The following is a 25441-nucleotide window of genomic DNA, read 5'->3' as shown; positions in this document are numbered from 1 at the left end:
GGTGTATAAGGGGGAAAGCGAGAGGTCTGGGCTCTGAGACGAGTAACGAAGGTCCCGTGGATGCAGTGGGCTGGTCTATGGAGCTGTCAAGGCCAGAAACCAAGGCTCCTTGGTGCGTGCAGCATGACGGGGGGGAGAGGGGGCTCCGTGCTGGGAAATCTTTGAGCTGCCCATTGGCCAGGTCTCTCTGAGGCCCGAGGACCAGCTTTTACTGTGAGGTTTGTGTTTGCAAACTCCCTGCCTGCCATCCCTGCTCTAGCTCCTTGCACTTGGTCCACCAGCCCCACAAGGGATTGAGCTGTATGCAAAGCAGCGCCCCAGGGAAAGCCGTGTCCCACTCCACATGAGTAATCCAGAATCTGCCAGGCTCTCCGCCTGGGATGGCGTTCCCTAGGGGGGCATCAAAGAACTGCACTGCAAGGATTAATCTACCTCAACGTCGTAGAGTCCAGGTGGGGGGCCCTTCCATGTGGTGCCATCAATTTCTAGGTGGTGCCAGCACATATGAAAATAGAAACCATGTGCAAATGGAAACCCCCATGGTGGTATCCCCTGGACCATGCCTGACACCGTTAGCATCTTTATGTGTTCTAAGCTGGATCTTAGAGCTTGCAATGAATGCTATTTTTGCCCCTCTGCTGAGCCATATCCTTGTAGGTCAGTTTCCACTGGAGGAGGAATAAGTGAAGTGGAGTCTCTGTATTTTCCTAGTGTAACTATTTACATCATATACACCAGACCTGGAACAGAGGTGGCCACAAATGGTACACAGCCACTTCCCTCTGTCTGAACTTTTGCTCAAATGTAAAGTCCTACATCTAGGAGCAAAGAATGCAGGCCATTCTCAGAGCACAGGGGACCATCCTGGGAGGCAGTGACTCTGAAAAGGATTTGTGGGTCACGATGGATAATCATCTGAACTTGAGCTCCCAGTGCAATCCTGGGATGCATAAAGAGAAGAATCTCAACTAGGAGTAGAAAGGTTAGTTTGCTTCTGGATTTGGCACTGATGTGATCACTACTGGAATACTCTGTGAAGTTCTGGTGCACACAATTCATGGAGGATGTTAATAAGTTGGAGAGTGTTCAGAGATGAGCCACAAGAATAATTAGAAAACTTGCCTTGTAGTGATAGACTCAAGGAGCTCAATCTATTCAGCTTAACAGAGAGAAGGCAAAGAAGCAACTTATCAGTCTACAACAGGGATAGGCAACCTATGGCACGTGTGCCGAAGGCGGCAGGCGAGCTGATTTTCAGTGGCACTCACACTGCCTGGGTCCTGGCCACCAGTCCAGGGGGCTCTGCAATTTTAATTTAATTTTAAATGAAGCTTCTTAAACATCTGAAAAACCTTATTTACTTTCCATACTACAATAGTTTAGTTATATATTATAGACTTATAGAAAGAGACCTTCTAAAAACGTTAATGTATTACTGGCACGCGTAACCTTAAATAAGATTAATAAATGAAGACTCGGCACACCACTTCGGAAAGGTTGCCAACCCCTGGACTACAAGTACCTCCATGGGGAGCCCAAATTCTATAACACGGGGCTCTTCAATCTAGCAGACAAAGGTCTAACCAGCTCCAATGGCTGGAAGTTGAACCTAGAGAAATTCAGTCTAGAAACGAGGCACAATTGTTTTTAAACACTCACAGAACAATTTACCAAGGGTTGTGGTGGATTCTCCAGCACTGGACATTTGAAAATCAAGACTGGATATTCTTCTCAAAGATGCGCTCTGAGTTCAAACAGGAGTTAATTCAGGGCACTCTCTGGCCTGTACTACGCAGGAGGTCAGACAAGGTGAGCACAGGGATCCATGTGGCCATAGAATCTATGAACTCTCAAGCCAAACACCAGGGAACTGATTCCTGGGGAGCAACTCTGCCCCAGGAACTGACTAGCTCCACTCCCCGCTGCTTGCTACAGTGCCCCAAAGCATCACCAAACTAACAACAATGCAGTATGGCTTCAAGGACACTGCTCGCTCACTAGGCAAAATATCTGGAGACGGTAATGGCACCACCTGGTATGACAATATTGACCGGTGCCTCTCAGCCCAAATACCAGGGCCACGTTCCAGATCAAAGGACTTGGGAAAAACTGGGGTAGAAATTTCCCTCCCATTTTATACAGCAGAGCACAAACCACATCAGGATGGCCCGGAACTGCTTCAGGTAGATTCCAGTTAATCCTGGGTCTGCCGCATACCCCATCACTGCTTTACCACTGAATCTTAGTGAAATCATTCCAGGCTGCTGGCAAACTGGAGGAGATCCCCCCATGTTGGCACATGATCCAGCAGCACATAGAACTTGGTAGCTGGCACCAGGCTGCACACTGAGGCTTTCCCCACATGACTGGATCTATCTGTAATGCCCAGCTCCAAGCTGTCTCCAGGCGTAGCCTCACCTGAGTCAAAGCCTTTGCAGATTTTCCCACACCCTTGTTAAGAGGACCCCATAACCCGGCAGGTGGGCTTGCTCCCCATTCCCTTCCCCAGTGACCCTCCTGCATCATGGGCTTTGATCGTCTGGCATCAGCAAAACCCATCTCGGAGGGAGAGGGCCTGGCTTGGCATTGACTCTGCAGCTTCATTGCTCACTGGGCTGGCCATACCTGAAGCAATTCCTGAAACCAGCAGACTGTTAGCAGAGACTCTGCTTGGCAAGCTGCAGATGGCAATTAGGGCACCAGGACTCAGCCTCGTCAGAATTAACGACACACACACACTGGTGCTCCCCAGCCTGTGCTGTGATTGATTTCCCCTCTGGCCAGCTGGACGCAATTAGCGTGCAAGAGCAACAGCAAAATGATCTGCTGAGACACCTCCTAGCGCTGCCTTGTGAGTAACACCCTAACCTCCAGCTGCAGGCAGCCAGCCAGCCACCACCACCACCACCGGCCCTGCCTGGTGAGCCCGGGGAACTAGCTTGGGTAAGGTTTCAGAGTAGCAGCCGTGTTAGCCTGTACTCCTGTTCTTTTAGCTTGGACAGCACCTCTCCTGCTGCATGATGGCTAACCTGGCACCAGGTGCTGCAGGGCAGGATGGGAAGCGATGAGTGATGTGGGACATGGCTAACACCACGGGGAGGCAGGATGGAGCTGGAATGGAACCAGGACACCAAGGTTAATACCCTGCCCCTTATGCCAAACACCACATGGGATCTTTAGTCACTGCATGCAGACTGGAGGTTGGTTGGACTTCCCCTCCAGAGGGCAGAGTGGGCCCACTGCCCGACCTTGGTACATAAGAACGGCCATATAGGGTCAGACTCGTGGTCCATCCAGCCCAGTAGCCTGTCTTTCGGCAGTGGCTGGTGCCAGGTGCTTCAGAGGGAATGGACAGAACAGGGCAATTTATCAAGGGATCCATCCCCTGTTGCCCATTCCCAGCATCTGGCAGCCAGATACGAACCCAGTGGGAGGAGCTCCATGTTCTGAATACTCAGGTTCTTTAGAGATCCCCTCCCGATCCCCCAGCCCAAACCTGTGTCACTCATGAGAGTGGACAGAGTGTGGCGGGGCCGACACGTGGCTCTCCGGCCAGCCTACAGGAGTACAGGGTGGGAGTAAGCTCCCCCCGACTCCCCAAGGCTCCAAGTCTGCGATTATCTCTGCCCCCTCCAGCCACACGCATTCCTGGATACACACAGAAGGTGGCTTGGGCTCTTTGCTGACACGGCCAAGGTGTTAACTCCCTGCTAGGGCCTTGGATTCTTTATCTCAGCAGAACAGGTCACCCTGAATGCAACCGGCTCCCGCTGGACTCAGGTGCCCAGACCCAGCGACGAATTAATAACTGGATCCTGGGAGGGGCAGGGAGGAGCTGCAAGCCCCGTGGTGGGTGCGTGGATGTCATTTTGCAGCCAGCTGTGACAAACACCACTGCGCCGGAGCCCTGTTCTAAGGGGTGAGGTGGGCTGTGCTGTCTGAGATATCAGCAAGGCCCCCAGGGGAAGAGCATAAAAGGGCCTGGCTAATTCCCCCCACCCCTGTGCCACTCCCCATCTGGCACTTGGAGGCAGACTTTGCTAATTAAACCCATCCCTCCAAGGCTGAATCTCCAGGGTTCACACACCCTACCCCTGGTATTAAGCTTCCCGATAAGAGCCCCCTCCGCGGGCTGATGGAGCTACCCACTGACAGAGCGAGCGCAATGTGGAGAGCACCAGAAATACAGAGGCAAGAAATCAGCAAGCTCAGAGCATCCATGGACTGCCCAGCTCCCTGCAGCCCCCACCCCGGGGTCACCAGGCCACATGTGGCTAGATTCCAGTCAGCATGCCTTAGGGTGTATCCAAGTGCCCCGGGCATAATTACCGGGCTGTAATCTCTCCAGGACAACCTGCTGTCTCCCCCCCTGCCCCTCAGCAGCTTTGCGTTTCTCTCTGCCCCGCTCTGTCGCGCAGTCCTGTAGCTTAGCCGCTGTAGGGACACTTGAAATCACTGGAGTGCAAAGTGGGGTTTCTTAGGGTAGGGCACAGGAACTGCCAGGCTGGATCAGATCATTGAGACATCCAATCTAGTATCCCCCTCTCACAGAGGGCAGCGCCACATGCTGCAGATGATCTGCAATGGACAGCACTAGGATAAAATTCCCCTGGGGAGGTTCTCTCCTGACCCCCATTAATTTGGGCTCAGTTGATGCTCCGAAGCCAGGAAGTCATGTTCCATCCCTTCCACACTTTGAGAAAGATTATTCCCTCAGCCGAAGCCACAGGGTCTGGGGCTTTTATTTTTGCCCCATAACTTCCTAATCTCCATTTTTTACAATGGCCTGGCTGTAGAGGGAAGCAGCATGATTTAATGGTGAGCACAAGAATCAAGACTCCTGGGTTCTGTTTCAAGCTCTGTTGCTGACTCTCTAAGTAGCCTTAAGCAGGACACTTCCCCTTCCTGTGCATCAGTTTCCTACTCTGTCGAGTGGCAGTGGGCCTGCGGAGGGGAGAGGCTAAAAATCAGTTTCCTGTTGAGGAGAAATCAGTGATACGGAATCTGGGTAGTTTCCTGGAGTAACTGGTTTATTTACCCTATACTTGCCAGTCCTGGAACAGAGGTGGCCACAAACAGCATGCAGCCAATCTCCTTTGTCAGGACTCCCAGCCCAAACATCAATGTCTGGCTCCTTGGGAGCAACTCCACCCTGAGAAATTACTCTAGTTACAAAGATTACAGCAGGGAACAAACTCCTGCTGTTTGCAACAGCTCCCACCAAAGCTACTGCATAACAAAACTAAAAACAATGCTGTGTTTTGTCAAGGATGGTACATGGCTTACACACTGAGACAAAGAACTTGTGAGGCAACATGGAATGGCGCCACCTGGTGACCGCCAACCATAACACAAATACCCTGCAGTTTTTCCACCAGTCCTGCAAGCCTTGGCATTTTCAGATCCTGCATTTCCCCCAGCTGCTTTGAGAGCTGTGTTCCTCTCCCTTACAGACTCACCCTGCCCTACACATCTTGGTTCCTCTTCCCATGCACGGTTGTGCAGTGAGATATACACTGCCCTACCCTTCCTCCTGGCACACCTGTTCTACCACCCTCTGTGTGCCCCCCTCCCAGCCTTCCTGCTCCCTGGTCTCTCTTTCTGTTATGCTTGTGTTTGAAGCAGTTGTTCATCTACGAAGGGATATCCGCGAGGAGCAATCTGAGCTCTGTGGCTGGGGAGGAGGGGTTTTGAGTGGCTGCAAAAATTGCTTTAAAATAGAAGGAAGAGGAAATAAGCAAGCTAGGCTGCGCTCCCCTTCAGGGATAAAGACCCGGCATCAATACATCTAATTACGTAAAGCCATAAACTGCTTTTATCCCCTTCATAAATGACCGGGTAGTGAGCTGAATCACTTGTTGAGGGCATTTGCTGAAGCAGTTTATCTCTCTGGAGAGGGGCTGATTTATAGACTGAATGAGAGGACTAAAGGGATCGCAGGAAGTGTGTGCAAAACAGACACTCCCAGTCAACCATCGTTGTTAAAATCTTATGAATGTATTATTTCTATCGTGGTAGCACCTAGGAGCCTCAGTCACACACCAGGAGCCCATTGTGCAAGGTGCTGTACTTAATTATTATGCTTTTATTGCTGGGGATAGAATCATAGAATATTAGGGTTGGAAGAGACCTCAGGAGGTCATCTAGTCCAATCCCCTGCTCAAAGCAGGACCAATCCCCAACTAAATCATCCCAGCCAGGGCTTTGTCAAGCTGGGCCTTAAAAACCTCTAAGGATGGAGATCCCACCACCTCCCTAGATAACCCATTCCAGTACTTCACCACCCTCCTAGTGAAATACTGTTTCCTGATATCCAAAGTAGACCTCCCCCATTGCAACTTGAGACCATTCATTGCTTCTTGTTCTGTCATCTGCCACCACTGAGAACAGCCGAGCTCCATCCTCTTTGGAACACCCCTTCGGGTAGCTGAAGGCTGCTATCAAATCCCCCCCTCACTCTTCTCTTCTGCAGACTAAATAACCCCAGTTCCCCCAGCCTCCTCATCATTTTCGTTGCCCTCCGCTGGGCTCTCTCCAATTTGTCCACATCATTTCTGTAGTGGAGGGCCCAAAACTGGACGCAGTACTCCAGGTGTGGCCTCACCAGTGCTGAATAGAGGGGAATAATCACTTCCCTCGATCTGCTGGCAATGCTCCTACTAATACAGCCCAATATGTTATTGGCCTTCTTGGCAACAAGGGCACACTGCTGACAGGATCTGACAGGCTGAGAGCAGCTGGGTTCAGTTTGGGAATCTCTGACACCCACATGACTCCAGCATGTCCTATTCTGCTCAAGACACTATCCTGGGGATCCCCTCTGATCCACAGCTCCCCAGGGCTGAGCACTGCGATGTCTGCTCCTGCCTTCCAAAGGAGGTGGATCCGACAGCATCTCCTTGGAGTCCCATGCTCCTGAGTGCTCTTGCTCAGGACGGATGCATGCGTAGGAGAAGGGTGAGCTGAGCCATCTGAGCACAGGCCTGGGAGCTGGGAACGCCTGCATTCTAATCCCACTACTGACACCAGCTTCAGCCTTGGGCAAGGCATGTGTGACTCTGTAAACCGGGGATGAGATCATTAATTTCTGTGCTGTACTTTATGGACCATGGAATAACAGCCAGCCCCACAAAGTCACCGGGCCACCACATGAGAAGGTGCCCAATTCCTGCCAGCATAAGCAGGCACCATGCCATTGCCTGGGCTAGAATTGTACCCCCTTCTGCCAGCCATAAATCTGCTCTTGCCTGCGTACAGCACACCAGGCAGGAAAGTCATTCCCAGCCCACCTCCAGCCCTCACAGTGCTAAACTCCTCACCCAGCTAATCTGCCACCAGGCAGCACAAGCATGGGGCTCTGGGGCTGTAAATCCCTAATTCTCCTCCTGGTGAAATGGCTCTCACAAACGCCCAGGCTAACATGCTCGGCTCTCCTGACAACTCTGATGCAAGAGACGTCTGGTAATAAATAATGCTCCTCATTACGGCCGTTCTCTACTTAGCTTAATACCCAGTGACCCTGCTTTGCAATCCTATTAATGCTCTGCCCCTCTCATTACATTGCTCTGCTCTCTGCACCAGGGAGTGTGTGGATGGGTTTTCACAGTGCAGGCCACGCGGAAGGTGGGTGGGGGGGCATGTTTTATTCATATTTCATTTCAGTCTCTTCCTACACTCCTGTTCTGGCACCTGGGAGAGATGCTCTGGGAGCCTAGGGGGCTGGAACACAGATCTTTTCACCTCTGGGTCACAGGTTTGCATCCAGCCCCAGGTCACGTGTTACATGCTAAAGGCTCGCTCCTGGTCTGGGGGATGGGATGAGTTTGATGGGTCTCAGCCCCATGATCCCAAGAAACCCTATGATAACAAAGCAGACTGAATAGCTAGAGGACCTGGTTTTGGGAGTGGGGAGCTGGGAAGATGCCCCAGATGACTAGGTGAAAAGCCCCCAATGCCAGGGAATGCACAGTCGGTCTCAGCGTGTAGGGAATTTGCATGATGAACAGAGCCCCACAGCAAGGACCATGCTTTGGACTCACCCCACGGTCCCCACTCATCCAGGCTGGGCCCCACCCTCACTGCTGCTTCCTCTGGAATGTTTCGAAGCTCAGACTTTATCTTTCTATGCACCCGGTTAGAACTCCCCACAGGGCCCTCACTATCTCCTCTGGCCTGTCACTGCCCCCTCCTCACTGGCTTCCCCGACCCCTGTGTCGCCTCCTGCCAGCGTCGCTTCCGCTCCTCCGACAGCAGCCGGGCCAAGCATCTCATCCTCCCTTTGGCGGCCCTGCGCTGCCAACCCACCCTCATTGCAGCCTCAAGGTCTCGACTTCCTCCACCACCACCTCCACGTGCCCCTGCCCTGAGGCCACTGCCCGCCCCTCCTTCACAGGAGCTGTTGCTTCCACCATCCTTGCAAGGAACTGTGGCCGGGCAGAGGGGCAGGTGGCAGAGAACTGCCAGCAGCAAGTGCATATCAAACCAGACCCGGACTGCAGTGGCCCCTGCCCTGAGATGAAGCGGCTCGTTGTCCTAGGTGGGGAGCTGTGCAGAGCAGAAACCGTGTCTCCCCAGGGCTGTGCTGAGGGCGCTGATGGCACCGCGTGTACCCCAAGCACGTCCTGGGGGGACGCGGAGGCTCCTGAGTCATGCTGCCCGCAGCATGGCGCGAGGTGTTTAGGTGACTGGGGGCGCTGGCTTTAAATCTGGGCAGGGCCAGGGCAGGGCCAGGGCGGGGCCTGGGATCCCACCCCCGGAGAGATCCCCTCCCCTCTAGAAGATTTCCCCTCCCGCACCCTGGCTGGCCCTAGCTGGGGCAGTGCGGGGGCCGAAGGAACCCACCCTACTCCCCAGGCAAGGGGAGGGATGGGCAGGGGTGAAGCTCCCTGCACTGTCCTTGGCCTCTGGGTAAACGCATATTCAGCAGTCGCCGCAGCAGGGCCACAAATAATCCCTGAGGGGGACCCCCTGATGCATGTGGAGCAGGCGACTAATCCTGGCCGGGGGGGGGGATTCACACTGTGAGGAGCTGCTAGTGCGGGGCATTCGCCAAACCCATCCTGGCTGACGAGCTCGGAGACTGGGAGTAAACGGGATTAAGGGTTCAAAGATTCTCCGGTGGAGGATTCCGGGACTGCCAGGGAAAACGCGAACTGGGGGAGACTTTTCTTTTGCTAATCTTCCTCTTGCCTCAGTGTCCTGCTTCTTGCCCTGTGCCCCCACTTGGTGCATGGCCCCTCCTGCCCCACAGCCCCTGCCCCTGAGGCCTGCAATCACTCTGAAGTGTTCGGACTCAAACCTACTTTGCCAGCTGCGTTATTTCCCTGCACTGAGGGAGTCAAAATAGTGTGAACAAGTAACCTGCCACGGGGAGTGACAGGGTGCTGGGGGGACCCTCATTAGGATGCTCAGTGCACTCTGCTGGCGGGGGGCCCCCAGCTGACTCCAGTCAGAAGGGCAAGGGGAGCAGTTGTGTCCCCCAGGAGCTCCCGGGGTCCTTGCGCTAGGCAGACGAGGGTGCACAATGGTGCATGTGGACCCTGCATCTCCCCTGCCTCGGGTGAAGTCACGGCTGCATCCAGTCAGCAGTGCCAAACCTCTCTGCTTTTGGACACTGCAGTTACCAGACCTGCTTGGATAAATCCATCCTGGTGCAGCTTGGTGGCAGGCGGCTCTGAGCCGGCTCCCAGCAGCAGGCAAAGATCTCCCTGCGTCAGGGCAGGTGGAGCCCCCCGGCCTGGCAGAGCCTTCAGAGCAAATGGTAGCCATCAAGCAAGGCCCACATGGCTGGACAATGAGACAGATCTTAGGGAACAGCAGCGCCTCTCTGGGGACTGCTGGGAAAGGAGATCCTGGAGGGGAGAGGAGCATGTGGGTGCCTGGCTCTGGAGTGATGTTAATGACATGAGGGGAGGAGGGGAAGTACCCCTTGCAACTCCTGCATTTCAGCCACTGAATCCTCCCCGCTAGTCAGCAAGGAGCAGAGCCGGCATCTCCACTCTGGGCCTGCTGCTGTTACCACCTATTTAGTGTCTTGTTCTGCGACTTGGATACTAAAACTGATCTGGTTTTATAGTCCCCAGCACGAGCCCCGCCAGAAGCCAGCGATTGTTCTGACTGTTCATTACAAACCATTGCTGCCTGTTAATGCCAGTTAATGCATTGTTATTGACTAATTATCACGGGCGGTTTGTTACCGGTCATTAGCAGTTTATTCTTTGCTATTTTTTATCAGGGATCGTTAACACTGATTCTCTCCCAAAGTCCTCTCCGTGCAGGGCCGAGCGCAGGAGTGAACCATAGCAGCCACGTGCACAGTGGTTGTCTGAGAAGTTACTGAGCGAAAGGGGATGGTGGTTGAGGCTGTCGGGAGCAGAGGGGGTCTCACCCCCAGGAAACGGAGGGAGGGCAGGGTGCGGTTCCCAGCACCCCCGGCCTCACGTTCTGTGGCTTGCTAGGCAAACTCCCGCTTCTGGAGGGAGCTGTAAATATAGAAGCACATCACGCCCTTGGCCTCGCAGGGGGTGCACTCACTGGAGGGTTTAGAGGGGCCTTATCAACTGAGGCAGAGTTTGAGGATGTCATCTGGGGAGTTCTCCAGAGAGCACAGATTAGAGCCCAGCCCATTGCTCTGGGAATCAGAGTGATCGCGGAGCCGACAGGGAGGAAGTGCTCACTGGGAACTGTAGGGAAAACACGGAACCCTTTGCTAAGGCACAGTCCCCAGAGGACGGGATCTGTAAAAAGGGAATGGCTCCCACTGCACCCAGGGGGAAAAGTCTGCCGGGGGTGCTCGCCGTTGCCAGATGTGTTTCTATGGTGGACGCACAAGCAGGGTTCTGGCAGGTGCACTCAGAACAAGAGAGCACCCGTTTGTGCACATCCCTTTGGGAGACACTTTCCACAGGCGGCCGAGTGGGGCGTGGTCAGTCCCCGAGGGGCTTCACCTGGAAAACACAATGCATTTTTGACAGTATAGTGAATATACGAGCTCTGCAGAGATGACGTTTGAACTGGGGGTGGGGGGAAACAGCAGAGTGACCACAGGCTGCAGGTGGCTCTAGGAAGAGCCAGAGCTGCTGGGCTAAAGCTGAATAAACAAAAATGCAAAGTCCGTGTAAGAGATATTAGCCCAGCGGAGGGGACAGGCAGGTCACAGGAAGGCCGACGCCATCCCCAGCACACTTGCCCCAAACAACAAGGGAGTGGAACAAAGTTTCCTTGTCACGGCGAACTTTGGAGAGAAAATATGCCTCACTCAGCTGCCTGAACAGCAATCTGTGAGCACCCAAAGGACACGCGATGCAAATCTTGGAGTCTGAGAAACTGACTGAGGCCCCAGTCCTGAGGGTCAATGACAGACAATAAGCACCAAGGAGGGGACTGGCTGGCACAGGCCCTTACAGCAGCACGGTCCCAACAGGAGACAAGCGGCTTCTGCGTCACAGCAACTAACAAAACCTGAGTGCCAATGTGCTCAGATAGAGAAGGCGGATTTGGCCTGAGTCCCTGGGCATAAAAAGTGTCGTGACTCTACTGATGGGAGGCCAGCGCTAGCTGAAACTGACCATAAACCGCTTACAGCAATTGCCAAGGGGGGCTAGCAAACGCCCCCCGGCTCCCCTGAGAACACAGAGATCAGTTGTTTAGCTCCAGTGCTAGGATTTGCATGTTGAATACGAACCCGGGCAAGAGCTGGTGATTACTGAGGCTTTTGTCAAAAGGGCTCTGCAGCCGAGTCCAGAGCTAGACACTGTACATGTCGATCTGATTAAAAAATGCCTCTCCAGCCTCCGACAAACACTGAGCTGGGATTGCCACATCCAGCTGGGGAGGAGTGATGGCTGGTGTTCACACGGTATTCTCAGCCCCACCTGTACTGGAGGCAGCTGGGCCCAAATTGCAAGGGGCGCAGTGCAGGCTGGTGGCTTGGAGGAGGTTGGTGGCTTGGGGATCCCAGAACAGCTGCTCTGAGGGAGTTCCAGGAACTCCAAGGATTGGTCTCAGGGCAGCTGAAGAGGGGTGAGCTCCAGCCTGGGATGGATTTTTTTGGGGGCGGGGGAGAGGGAGAGGTCGGAAAAGGGGAAAAACCAGCGAGTGAGAGCAGCTGGCGGCTCCCGCCCTCCCCCTGAAGCACTGCTGTGAGCAGGTGAAACAGGCAGTGGCAGAAACAGCTGGAGGAGTCAGAGGGAGGCTGCCCAGTGCTGGGGGCAGAGAGTCCAGTCGCCAGCAAGGCAGCACAGCTGGCACCAGAAAAGAAGGGCCGCAGCAAGTGGGTAGGGCCGAGTTGTGTCGTTGGAGGGACGCCAGGAACAGAGCTGAGGGAGAACATCCAGTTCAGGAGGGCGAGGAAAGACCGAGCTGGGGGAACAGCAGGGCAAGGGACAGCAAGAGCCAAGCAGAGGTATGACAGGAAAAGAAGGAAAATTAAAGGAAGAGGAGTGCAGATAAACAGGAGCCAAACTAACTGAAGAGTCTCTATGAAATCGTTAGACAAACGTTAGCAAACGGCGAGAAAAGTCAAGCAAGAATGAAATGCGAAGGAAATAAGCTGTAATGGAAGAGAAACTGTAATTAAAGGGAAATTGACTTAGGAAAGGAGGACGGAGGGAGCTGGAGTGAAGATGAGAAAACAGGACGGACTGTGATACAGAACTTCTGGAGGGCGTCCGAAGGTATCCAGTGGGCAGTGTCAGGAACAGAGAAATTCTCCGAGAGAAAAGGGACTGTGAGCCAGTCAGGGAGCCAAGACATGGAATCACAGAACAGCTGGAACTCCAACCAGCAACCAAGGAGAGAACTAACCAGCCTAAGAACTCTTCCTCCAGACTCCAGGCTTGCAGAGGCTGAACGCCGAGGAACTGAAAAGGGAGCGGACACCGGTGGGGTTTATTTTCCAGTGCACCGTATGTTCTAATTCCAAAGTCTGTCATTCCGTAAATGTTCATTGTTACCTATAAAGTGAGTTTAATTAAGATACTAGCAGATAATAGACACTAGATAAGAGTAACGCTGATAGCAGTTAATATACAATAGAGCAGAGTAAGGGTTTGCAGTAATTTATGGTGTAAACCTAAATAGCAGTTCCTACTAAAACAACTATTTTTGATTTAGTTGGGATTATTCCCCATGTAATTGATTTCTACTGTACCCCAGCTGGTTGAGAGAACATAATTTGGCCTCTTAGATTTCCTTTGCCTCCCCTCTCTGCTCTGCTTCAGAACAGCCCTCCATCGGGCCAGTTATGCTCTCACCAACCCAGGGAGGCGCTCTCTTTTCAAAGAAGCAGGATGGGGATTCCTGAATTGTTGCAGACGAAGATGCTAAAGGACACATGAAGGTCATTTAGAGCTTATTGCCTAGACTAAAAAATACAGGAAAAGCCAAGAAAAAGAGCCCATGTTGGTGGCACAGGACAAACTGCCCCCTCCTCCCGGGAGCAATGTAGGCATAGATTTATTTACACTGGCTGGGGGAAAAAAACCTGCACTCATCCTGGACAATTATTCCCACTGCCCTGAGATAGCCTTGCTAGAAGATACTCCTGCTAAGATGGGACTGAGCATATCAACCCTGTTTTTGCTAGACGCGGTGTGCATCCCATCGTGACGTCTGGTGGTGGGCCGCAGTGCAGTGGGCATGGGTTTAAGCAGTTTGCAGTGACGTTTGGGTTTAGACAGGTAACCCCTAATCCCCGTTATCTTCAGTCCACTGGGCTGGTTGAAATTTGTGTCAGAATAATAAAGCGTCTAGTGAAAAAGGCTGATCCCTACTTAGCACTGCTGTATCCCACCAGTGAAGCCTGGGGTATCACCTGCAGACGTTCTGTTCAACGGGAAACTGACACCCATAGGGCTGGCACTGTTAGAAACCCATGTCAGGAGTCACAGGGGACTTGCAGACATCTACAGAGACAGACAACGCAAACCAAAAATCTGGGGTCATTGGGTGTCTCTGTGATGGGAAACAATGGTGCTCAGCAGCAGGGGTGTCGCAAACAGGTGGCGCTGGGGTCAGATGAGGATGTCCCCCCAGACAGATATATTCTCCAGGGAAATGGGTGGCACCTCCTCCAAATCCCAGAAGGGGCGGAGATGAGGGGCACCCAGACAGGCACTATCCATGGCAGGGTGAGACGATGGAGCCCTAGGCCACGGCACTACAGGAGAAGTGGGACCGGCCACCTCCTGCCAGCAGCCGTGATTCTGTTCCAGGGCAGCCCACAGGCCGAGAGAGCTGCCCTGGGCGCGCCAGACACTCGCTGAAGATTGTTAGCGAGGTTCGCTGCTGGGCTGGCTGTGAGCATGTGCACATGTGCGTTATGGTCATGCGGGTTTAAGTTTTGGCTGGGGAGGGAAGGTGTGGTACTGGGGACTGTGCCGCTAAGGACTGAGCTTCCCAGAGAGAGTCCAGGCAGGGCGCTGTGACACTTTGCTTGTGCTGCACCTGCAGCTAGAACCCACTCAAACGCCACTGGGGGACGCAGGCCCCCGCACTCCAACAGGCGAGAGATACAGGCCCTGCCCACGCTCCAACAGGCAAGAGATACAGGCCCTGCCCGCACTCCAGCAGGTGGAGAGATACTGGGCTCCTCAGTGGGCAAAGGGAAACAGGCCCCCATCCCAATGGGCAGAGGGAGACGAGCCCCCAGGATGGGTGCGGGGATAGAGGCTCAGCAATGGGCTGAGTGATGTTGTGGGTCATGGGTCACACGTTAGAGCGGGTGGGTGTCTAGGCGCTGACATAGCGCATTGGTGGTGAGCATTCGCACCTGGCTGGGTCTGATAGGGTCTGTTTGCTGCCAGGACAGCTGTATGCTCTCTGTCAGGCACATGCCCTCTGCAGCAAGGCCAAAGAGTTTTACAAATCAGGGTCAGTGTCATTGTCCTTGTTTTACAGTTGGGGAAACTGAGGCACTGAGGAGGGCAGTGACTAGCCCAAGGTCACACAGGAAGTCGGTGGCAGGGCTGGGAATAGAACTGGGAGTCCTGACTCCCAGGCCAGGCTGCCTCCTGCTCCCCGAGACTAGATCTGTGACCATGGAGCGAATCCAGGGAGGCTCAGGAGCTGGTGGGTACAACACAAAGTCATTCAACTCAGGACACCGGGTCTTCTGCAGCCAGGCAGTGGCTACCTGGGGCCTAGCATGCTGGCCTCTTTGGTGCAAGCTTTTACATCTCAGCGGGGTCCTGTCAGGGGTCTCAGCTCCTCCCCCGCAAAACACACCCAATTACCAGTAACCACCAGAGAGACCAAGCCCCTCTTCCCTCCCCCATCATACATACATACCCTTCTGGGTCAGGGCTGGGGCCATGTGTGGGCAGGGGGGTGTAGGGGAGGCTCCTTGGCAATGTGTGGGGGGCAGCTCTCCCTATCTGGGATCAGTTGGGGGCTCCATTCCACAGCACTCACTGCAGCTGATAATAACCCTCCCCTCATCCTCCTGCATGGTTGCTCCTGTCAGGGGGCTGCATTGCACTGGGCTGGGGGGGGGGGCCTTCATAGAGCCAGACATCCCAGCAAAGCTTCCTCAACTTCCCTGAGGCCTCACTGACTTCCTTTAGAGAGGATTTCCCAGCCTGCCCCACCCCCTTTGGGGAAGGAACCCCACTCCCCATCTGGGGTGCAGCAGAAGCCATGGCAATCCCCTTAGCATGTGCTTGACCGGCCCGGCGTCACTTACCCAGCCCGAAGATAGGGAGGAGGGACAATCCGAGCAGGAGCCAGCAGCCGGCATCACCCATCCCATTTACCATCCTTAACCTGCAAGGTGAGAGAGATTTTTTAAGACAAATTCTCCACCCACCCCACCCCACCCCGATCCCTGTTTGTGCCGGCACCAGCTTGTAAATCACCAGCGGGCACCATGGCCCCTGTGACCCTCCCTGGTGAGTAATGGAGAGGAAATGGCCCAGCGGTGCAATGTCATCTCCATGTAGGGAGAAGACTTTACACAGGGAGGATTTAATCCCACTCTTGGTGAGAAGATGCCCCTGGAGCTGGGAGCTGGGAAACAGCCCGTGGGTGGGGTCAGACAGGAGGAGGGATCGAAAGCCATGGGTAAACAGCACGCCCCGGAACGGGCCACCCAACCCCTCTTCGAACCTAGGCTGAGGCCATCCGCCGAATGAGACGGAGGAGCTGGGTCGTGCTCCCAAGGGAGGTTTGTTCCCCGCATGCCACCGCTGTCTGTCTCTGCTCAGGAAGGGCCGGAGGCTGCCGGCTGCGATTGAGGCACATGGGCAGAGCTGTGCGTGGGGTGCCCAAGCCTGGGAGAGCCCAGCCAGCCCCTGGCTCAACGTCTGCCCCTTTCTCTTCCTGCTGCTTGGGTCGATTTCAGGGCCCCAAAGCTGCCTCCTCACCCTCGCCCACTGGTACCACTCTAGAAACACAGAAGGGTTAAAACTCGAGGTGCTTTGGACATTCTTGTTCTCCCCGCTGGCCAGAGACCTGCAGCCCCATCACACAGCCCTACATGTAGGTGTTCATACAAAGGACGCGCGGGGGTGGGAGGTTAGAGGCTCAGGAGATCTGGGTTCAAGTCCCAGCTTTGCCACAGCCTCCCCATGTGACCTTGGGCCAGTCCCTGTATCTCTCAGGGCCTCAGCTTCCCAGCTGCAAACAGGGGATAATGGGCCTGCACTTCTCTGTGGCAGAGCTGGCTCATGCTGCCTCTGCCGCACCTGGCACTCTGTCCCTCTCCCTGGGGTTCCCTTGCATGGCTAACGGGTGGTGTGCTGAGGAGGGGCAAGAGCTTGCCACAAAGACGATAGGCCCCCTCTTTCCTCCATGTCACTGGGGCTTTGCAATGCCTGATCTGCATTACAGACCCGCCAGGGCCAGATCCTGGCATCCCGTCCTGATGGGCTCCCTCCCTGAGCTCCTTGCTGGAGCGAGCATGGATTGCTACTGCACAGGGCCTGCCCCCAACACCCACCCAGCCCCATGGCTTGCTTGCGGGCAGCAGGGGGCCTGTGGGTCAGGACTGAGGGGATCAGCAGAGCCATGCCCAGCATCTGGCCGCCCTCTCCCTGCCTCCAGCTGGTGTGCTCCAGATCTCCGGTTCCCAAGCATTACCATTCAGCAGCGGCCTCCTGCTGGGGCTGCGCGTGCCACACAAAGACGGCAACGTTACTTGCTTAAAATCTCCCATTAATCTGTTTTACTGCAGCGCCAATTATTATTTTCTAAATCATTTGCTCTCCAATCTAGGAGAGGAAGTTCAGACAAATCATTCTCCCATCTCAGCATGCGGGGACGCAACCGCCTGCTGCTTTTACAACCCCGTTTGGCCTCAATGCGCCTTGCTGTTCTTTGTTCAGGCTACAAAATGAAGCAATTTTAACCAGCCCGCAATCCTCCTCCTGCCCACCCCCGCTGCTCCCCCACACAGTGGCCATCAGGGGACCCAGTAAGGAGGCCAGGCCATTCCAGGAGCCAGCTCTCTGGGCAGAGAGACACTAAGACCCGGGCTTGTAACTGCCCCTTTCGAGGATTCTTGCCCCAGCTCTGCAGCAGCTGGTGCTGTCAGAGATGGGACGCTGGCTCGTGTAAATCCACTGAAATCAATAGTCGCTCTGGATTTACACCAGTGTCACCCAGAGCAGCCCAAGGGTCCGCTGGGCTGGAGAAGGAGCCAGCAGCCTCCGTGAGCAACCAGCCCTTCTGCAGAGCCACCCTGAGACCAGTGCAGCTGCCCCAGGATTCACAGCCCCCTTCCCACCCAGTGCTACCTGGGGACAGGGGCAGGTGCCTCTCCCCTTGGGGAGCTCCAGAAGAGAGAATCGCACAGAAGGGGTGGTGAGATTCCATCGTGCCCACGGGGGTGAACTGGGCACTGTTTAGTGCCAGATTATCGCATAAGGGCAGGCTTCTGAGGTTAGGATAAAACACCCTGATCGAGCGATCGGTGTCTAGCCCGCCGACACCAGCACTGGTTACTCGGTTTGCATTGCCTTCACCCCTCTCCCAGTGCAGCCTGTTTATCCAGGGGCTGGGCTGGCTCCCTGGCTGGCAACGAAGGGCTGGGAGTGGTAATGGGCACTGCGGGGGTAAGGGGGATTTCAAAGGGCAGAGCTTGTGGGTGCTCACGAGAGGTTCCCAGTGCGCTGCAGCAAGGTGTGGTTTGACATGGTTCTAGGCGTGAACGCAGAGAGCCCCGAAAAGCCCCAGTTTCTGGACATCTGCACAGACACCCGCCCCCATATCCATAACCCCCCAGACAGCAGCCCTGTGGAAGGGTTCTTGCACCTGGACTTGCTAGGACACCATCTAGCCCCAGCCACGGCAGGAACCTCCCTGCCAGCCGGGTCTCCGTGTCCAGGCTGAAATGAGCCAAGCCAGTTTGTTCCCAGGCCTGCAAGATCTCACCTTGTGGCCACACGCCCCATCCCCTGCAGTGCCCTTTGGGCCAAGCTAACCACTCCCGCTAGGGTGACCAGACAGCAAATGTGATGGGGGTGAGGGGAATAGGAGCCTATATAAGAAAAAGACCCCCAAATCAGGACTGTCCCTATGAAATCGGGACACCTGGTCACCCAACTCCCGCCCTGGGCATGGCAAGAGGGGCCTCCCAGTGCAGCTGGGCTTTGCAGCAATTCTATGGAGCAGAGATTGGGGGTGGCGGGGTGTGTGTGTGTCCCACTGACACAGCAAATCTCCCCAAAGTGGGGGGCCGCCTGCCAACTCTGCCAATGCCCCTCAATTCCGACCCACAGCCCCTGGCTATTCCAGCTGGGGCTCTTCCCTTCCAGCCAGGGCCAGCTCCAGGCACCAGAGAAGGAAGCAGGTGCCTGGGGCGGCCAATACAAAGGGGCGGCACTTCATCCGCTGTTGGGGCAGCACATCCAGGTCTTCAGTGAGAATTCGGCGGCGGGTCCCTCTGAAGAGGAAGAGAGTGAGTGAAGGACTCGGCACCGAACCGCCGCAGAAGAATGGAGCGGTGCGACTGAGCTGCCGCCGAAGTGCCGCTGATCAGCATTTTTTTTTTCCTGTCGCTTGAGGCGGCAGAAAACCCGGAGCCTGCCCAGCTTCCGGCTCTGCCAGTGCCCCTCAGTCCTAACCCACAGCTTCTCCCTCACACCTGTTCCAGTCCTGGGCTCATGTGGGTCAGGTCAGGAAAAACTGCCTGTCCAGCTGTGCTCTCGCCGTGTTTCCGTCTGCCCCTGAGATGGGGAAACATGGGAGGAGACAGAACATCCAATAAATCAGCCAAACGTCTCCAGAGAAAAGCAGTTTGTGGAGAAACGTCACAGTTTAGTCAATCCAAGAGCAGGTTTAAGAAGTGACTTGATCCCAGGCTGCCAGGGCCTCCCTGGGGAAGGGATTTCTGACAGGGACTCTTCACTCCAGCTGACAGAGGCTGAACAAGATCCCAGGGCTAGAAGCTGAAACCAGATGAATTCAGACTAGAAATAAGAAGCCAGCAGAATTAACCATCAGAACTGAGACTGGGCTGCAGTGGGTTCTCCATCCCCTGGCCTTGTCACACCAAGGCTGGATCAACATGCTCCAGCTCAACCCAGAGTCCTGGAGGCAGGAATCGCTCAGGGGAGACTCTGCGGGAGCTCGGACCAGATGCTCATCATGGACCCTTGCTTCTGACTTTGGAATCCATGGTGACACCCCAAGGCCAGCAGGGCCAGTGTAACCAACCCAGCCAGGGCCCCGTTTGCTCCCCTGGGAGGTCTGTCTAGATGGGAAAGGAGCTGTAACCCAGTCCCAAGCTGCAGTGACAAAAGTGTCCATGTGCCGTTAGTCTGGTGGCCACAAAGCTGGCGGGTCTCAATCCATCTCCTGGCACTAACTGGCTCCCTTGACAGCAGTGTAAGCAGAGGCTCAGGCACAGATGGACAGGGGTTGGCGTGAGGCTGGCTGCTGGCATTATCCCGGGGGCAGACGTCACCCTTTCAGATCAATGCAAACCTAGACTTTACCCAAAGCTTCAATTCCACAAGGTGGTTCTTAAAGGGGCATGTGCCAAACCCTGCTTCCATGCACCAGGCCAGACTGCCCCAAGCTTCGGCCCAGGCTCAGATCATTAGCAAGAAGCAGAGTCCCCTAGGCTGGAGTTCAGTTTCCCGGCCGAGACAAAAAGCAGCACTAAACTTTTCCCTTCCCTCCCGTTTAAAGAAAAAATAACTTGACATTATCAAGCTCCGAATGTTGCACATTTCTAAATCCTCCCCATTGAAATGCTAATTTTGACTTTCTCTGCCGCCTCAGGAGAGAAAAAGCTTTTCCATCACAAACAATTAATGTCTGACGGGTGGCCTGCTTGGGGAATGAGGCATCTCCTGGGGAGCCCCAGGGCTCACACCCATTCCCCGCCCTTCCCCCCATGTCTGAGCGCTTTACAATAACCGTTAAGGTTAAGGCTGTCTGGATGGTGCCGCAAACCAGTCATGACTGTCCGGAGAAGCCACAGCAGGGGGAAATGAAAGTTCATGGGGCCAGAGCCCCAGCTGGTGGGATCCACTCATGGAGTCACGGGAGCCGAGCCCATTGGCACCAGCTGATGTGCTGATGCATGGTGGTGAAAGTGGCACAGGTGAAAAGGTTGATTTGCAAAGCCAGCACCTGTCAGTAGAGGCCAGGTGACAAAGCCCTGGAGAGCCTGCTCGGATGATGTCATGTGTGTACCTCCAAATCTTGCAGTAGGGGAGAGGGGGGAACCTTGTGGGTGGGGTTTCCTTGGGCCCAATCGGAGTTAGGATTTTCCTGCCTCCCCATCCTCTGGATACAACTCAGCTTGGTTGATTTTAGCTCTCAATATAAGAGCACTGGTTTTGGTTTGTCATGTCTGCCTCCAAATCTGCACGCACAGAGCTAGCACCACTCACCCTTTCAGCGTGCTGGCTCTCAGGAGCTGCTCCGAATTCAGTGATAAGCAGCGACTGAGCTCACAGCCCCCTCCCCCTTGACCTAAAGGAGAACTTCATTAGCAGTACAGGGCCTATGAAACACAGCTAAGCAATTCTGATTCCATCCAGCAGCAAGGGGTGGCCTGGGCACATAGGTAGATGACCACAGAAGAAGCCTTGTCTGTAACAATGGCTGGGTTTGGCCCTGAACACACTGAGCTGCGAACTGCACATTACAGGAACCTGGCCCCTGAAAGTCCATGTTTCTGAGCAGTCTCTTGTTGGTCATTCTACAGCCAGTGGGAGTTTTTGAAATGCGCTTTTTTGAGGGAACAATCCCGATTGGTTGAAACCAAACGGTTCCCGGGAGAGGGGCTGGTTTTGATGATTTTCCCATTTCAAAATTGTCCGTGTCACGTTTCTAGATTTCTAAACGTCACATTAATTTATAGTTAGGTCAAAACTGAACTGAAACGTCTCAGTTGACCCCCCCACCAGAAATGTCAGATTTTCAAGTTTTTGAGATTTTGAATTTTTGTCCCATTTCAGGGGAGGATTTTTTTTTTAATCTGGGAAATTCTCATGGAACAGGAAAATCATTTCCCGCCCACATCTCGATACATCTGCTAAATTTGGGTCCAGATTTCCAGCAGGCCAAAGGTCAGTGGTTTTAGGTTGTAGCTATTCAGCCTCAATCACACACATTAGTGAATGTGCCCTTCCAACACTTCACTGAGACAGATCACTCTGTCACCTCCCATCTACAGATGGGGAAACTGAGGCACAGAGCCGGGAAAGGACTTCCCTAAAGTCATCCACTCTGTCTGCAGATTGTGAGCCTCCATCACAAAACCATCCTCACCCTCACTTGGAAAGGAAGGCATCAATGGTATATTGCAGACCAAGATCTGGTTAAGGTCTAATTCTCCTAGCCAGAAGGATTGTCTGGGAACCAGGCTGAGTGGGACTGAAGGAACCTCCCAGCTGACAGGAGCCCTGGTTTACGAAGCTGAAGAGCAGCTTTAATGTGCAAATGTGTAAATATTCCAGTAAGCCCTTCCCTGTGTACCCAGCAAGTTGTTTTGGAGAGTGGCTCCTGGCTGAGCAAACACCAGGCCAGCACGGCTGGGGAAACATTTAGCCTTTTATTTAAATATTAAACATGAAAGTTGCTCTTTGGATTGTGAACCCAGCATCCAAGCGGGCTGGGAAGTGGATTGAAGGGGAACCGGTCTGAGCCCCAGGTCAGATTAACACAGCCTGTATCCCAGGCTGACTGCAAACTCCGGCTGGGGACAGGGGACGGTTTCCCAGCCGGGTGGAGACGCCCACCTCCTTGCGTTGAGATGGGGCAAACAGGCGGCTGTGCCAGCCGGTGGCTTTTGTGCTTCCACACAAACCATGGGGCAGCTGTCTTCTGAGCCAGAGGTCAAAGGTTGGGGCCAAATTTCAAGTGGACCTGGGCCCAGTTTTGGGTGCCCGGGAGGGACTCCGCAGGGATCACCCACCTAGCATGTGGCTGGGAGCAGATGAAAGTTAGTGCTTCAGGCTGTTTTCATTGAGGCCCAGAGGAATCATGGGGGTGGAGGGGAGGGAGTTGTTCAAACTCAAGGCACCAGGGAGGGGAGACCCCCTCTCATCCTCTCTCCCAGAAGCCACATCCATGAGTTTGGCACTGACTCCCGTTGACATCAGCTGTTGGCTCCCGAGAGGCCAGTGGGAGGTGGTGATGGACAGCTCTAACATGCCAGTTTATCCCAACACATTAAATCTTGTTGCCTGGCTCCCAGCTCTGGCAGGGCAGGAGGAACCAGCTCCCCGTCCCCGCTCAGCAGTGAGGGCCTGTGTCTATAGGGCCTGGGGAAAGGTGACACAGATGGAGTTTCATCATCGGGCCCAAACATAGGTTGCAGGCTGCTGCCCATCCCCGTGGTGTCTGGGCACGTCCCATGTCAAACTGGTGGGAACAGCCAAGTCCCTAGCAGACTCCATGGCACAGCACATTGTGATGCCGCATCAGCCTCTACTCAGCTGCGTGGGGCTGTGGGGCCAAGGGACCCCTGGGGGAAGGCAATATCTCTGGGGAATCAAAGTGTGCGGCGTCAGCTGGGATCATTCACTCTGAGCAGACCCCCCTGCTGTGGGGCTAGAGGAGATGTGCACATGGGGGCCACCCCCAGGGATCCCCTGTGGCACTGGGACGCAGGCACCAGCAAGGCCCCACGCACCTGAGTGTGCGAGGCCCGGAGCAGAGCAGTCAGAGGGCAGTGGGGAGTTTCCCAGGCCCTGTGAATTGGAAGGTGGGGCAGGGACAGGGGCTTTCGGGGATGGGTTACATTTCCTGCAGGGATCCTGCACCCAGCTGTGGCAGAGGGCCTGCGCCCTTGTCCGTGGTGCTGAAACCACGGAGGATACAGAGCCTGCAGCTGGGCGCTTCCTGGGCTCGCAGACACCTACCGGGAGTGGGTCTGATCCCCTCCCCACACACAGGCCGTGCAACCCACACCCCCATGCCCCTCTCACGGGGGGGTGGCTCTGAGCCCCTGGATCTCTTGTAAATAAGGAGTGAGTCAGCACTGCTTCACTGGTGTCAAGCCAGAGCATATTGTGTACAACCCCCCCACCCATGGCCCAGCAAACACATATCACAGCCCTGCCCCCCAGCATTCCCCATGTGTGTACAACCCTGCCCACCCATAGCTCAGCAAACACGTCACAGCTCCTCCCCCAGAGCACCCCCAATTGTGTACAACCCCCCCATGGCCCAGCAAACACATATCACAGCCCTGCCCCCCAGCATTCCCCATGTGTGTACAGCCCCCCAAACCCTGCATACCCACAGCCCAGCAAACATGTCACAGCCCCACCCCCACAGCACCCCAATTGTGTACAACACCCCCTCCATGGCCCAGCAAACACATATCACAGCCCTGCCCTCCAGCACTCCCCATGTGTGTACAACACCCCCCCCCAAGACCCAGCAAACACATATCACAGCCCTGCCCCCAGTGCACCCCCAATTGTGTACAATCCCGCCCCAGGACCTAGAAAACACATCACAGCCCTGCCCCCACAGTGCCCTCCCTTTGTGAACACACACAGTGCAGAGCCAAACACACATCCCAGCCACCTCCCTCCACACCCAGCACCTCAATGCGCTGACACAACACAGCCAGACAACCACTCCCACCGGCGGGGCAGGTCCCCAGCCAGCTACAACTAATAAGGGCTCGAGTGGGAGTGGGGGCTGGACCGTGGCTGCTTCCTGCCCTCCCAGCCCTCCAAACACGGCCGAGTTCCCTTCAGGGCAGCTCAGGCGCTCGGCATCATTACGAACGAGCCAGAGTCCTGCACCGCCCGGCGCTGGCATCTCGGCTAAAAGCAGCCGCAGACACAGAGCCAACTGCCCCGACAGAGGGGAAATTGCTTCAGTTCTGACACATTCTGAAGTAATAAAAAGGAGACGACGGGAAATAAACTGCTAATAAGTCACCGAGACTCACCTGGGAGCCAGAGCCGGCTCTGGCTGCTGCAGTGTGGAGAAAGGCCGCAGAGCCTGGGACGGGGCTGTCCCTACCCGGGTGCTGTGGAGACCAGTGCGAGTTTCAGGGCCGCCTCCCAACCTGCAGGCTGACAGCCCAGGAGAGAGAGGCCTGGCTGCTTACTGGGGTGTGAGCAAAACACCCATCCAAGGCTGGGGTTTGTGCTGTGTCTGGCCTTTATCTCTGAGCCAGTGGAGCAGCAGGGTGGCCGTGCGCCTTGTGGTGATGGGCTGTGTGTTCTGCTCCTCGTTGGGCACTTCGTTAGCACACTGCCAGGCCTCCCTCTCTGACGTGTAACCGTCGCCGGGCCCGTTCCCTCCGAGCCCCATTTCACTCTCCTCTCAGATTGCAAAGTTCCTGTGCCAGGGACCCTGTCTGCGTGTGTATGAACAGCGCCAAGCACACCAGGGCCGCTGTTCTGCCCAGGAGCCTTTGGGTGCTCCTGGACTATCAATAATTTCCCCCAACGAGCCCATGCTGAGAGTGTCCTGCCTGGGTCCCCCAGCTCCGGCCTTTCCCCAGCCTGGATTTGCTTAAAACCTTCGTGCTAAATCTTGGGGGAAAGGGCCCAGCCCGCGAGGGCTGTTCCACCGGGGACACTGGGAGTGAGGAGGATTAAAGGTCTGTCAGTCCCCTCTCCCATCTCCTGCATTGCTGCTGGGGGGGCGGGATGTTCACCAGTCATAAACTGTTGCTGTCAGCCCCTGAGGGCAAGGAGATGGGGTGGGGTGGGCGGCACGGCTCTGGGCTCAGCGATGGGTTTGGAGTTCAGTCCCCTAAGCAAAGGGGTGTTTTAGCTCTCACCCCCAGAAGGGAATGTGCCCCATCTCGCCCGCCTCTAGAGTCCAGGCTCCGTCCCACCACCCACAGACTAGCTCACCTGCGGGAAGTGGTTGGGGCCTACGTCTCGGAAAGTTACCCTAGGAACCTAACCCTGTGGTAATGGGCCCAGGCAGAGGGGGATACATTGGTTGGGAGACAGGTGGGCAGACAGACATGTCAGGATTGAGGGATGGGGTTGGAGATTGGTTGGATGGA

At 55.1% G+C, this 25441-nt stretch overlaps 1 protein-coding gene across 3 annotated transcripts in view; it reads right to left on the bottom strand.

Annotated features, from left to right (window-relative positions):
* The window catches only part of NCAN (neurocan), a 77358-nt gene that overhangs the window by 40130 nt on the left and 11787 nt on the right, over positions 1 to 25441 (bottom strand). For all 3 annotated transcript variants that reach the window (XM_030540673.1, XM_030540675.1, XM_030540676.1), the window contains exon 2: positions 15683 to 15762. In XM_030540673.1, the coding sequence (XP_030396533.1) occupies positions 15683 to 15755 (73 nt within the window). In that variant the 5' untranslated portion in view covers positions 15756 to 15762. The remainder of the gene's footprint in view (positions 1 to 15682; positions 15763 to 25441) is intronic.

The sequence above is a fragment of the Gopherus evgoodei genome, chromosome 22 (assembly GCF_007399415.2).
Source record: "Gopherus evgoodei ecotype Sinaloan lineage chromosome 22, rGopEvg1_v1.p, whole genome shotgun sequence".
NCBI classification, from domain to species: domain Eukaryota; kingdom Metazoa; phylum Chordata; order Testudines; family Testudinidae; genus Gopherus; species Gopherus evgoodei.
This window is presented reverse-complemented; position numbering and strand designations above follow the sequence as displayed.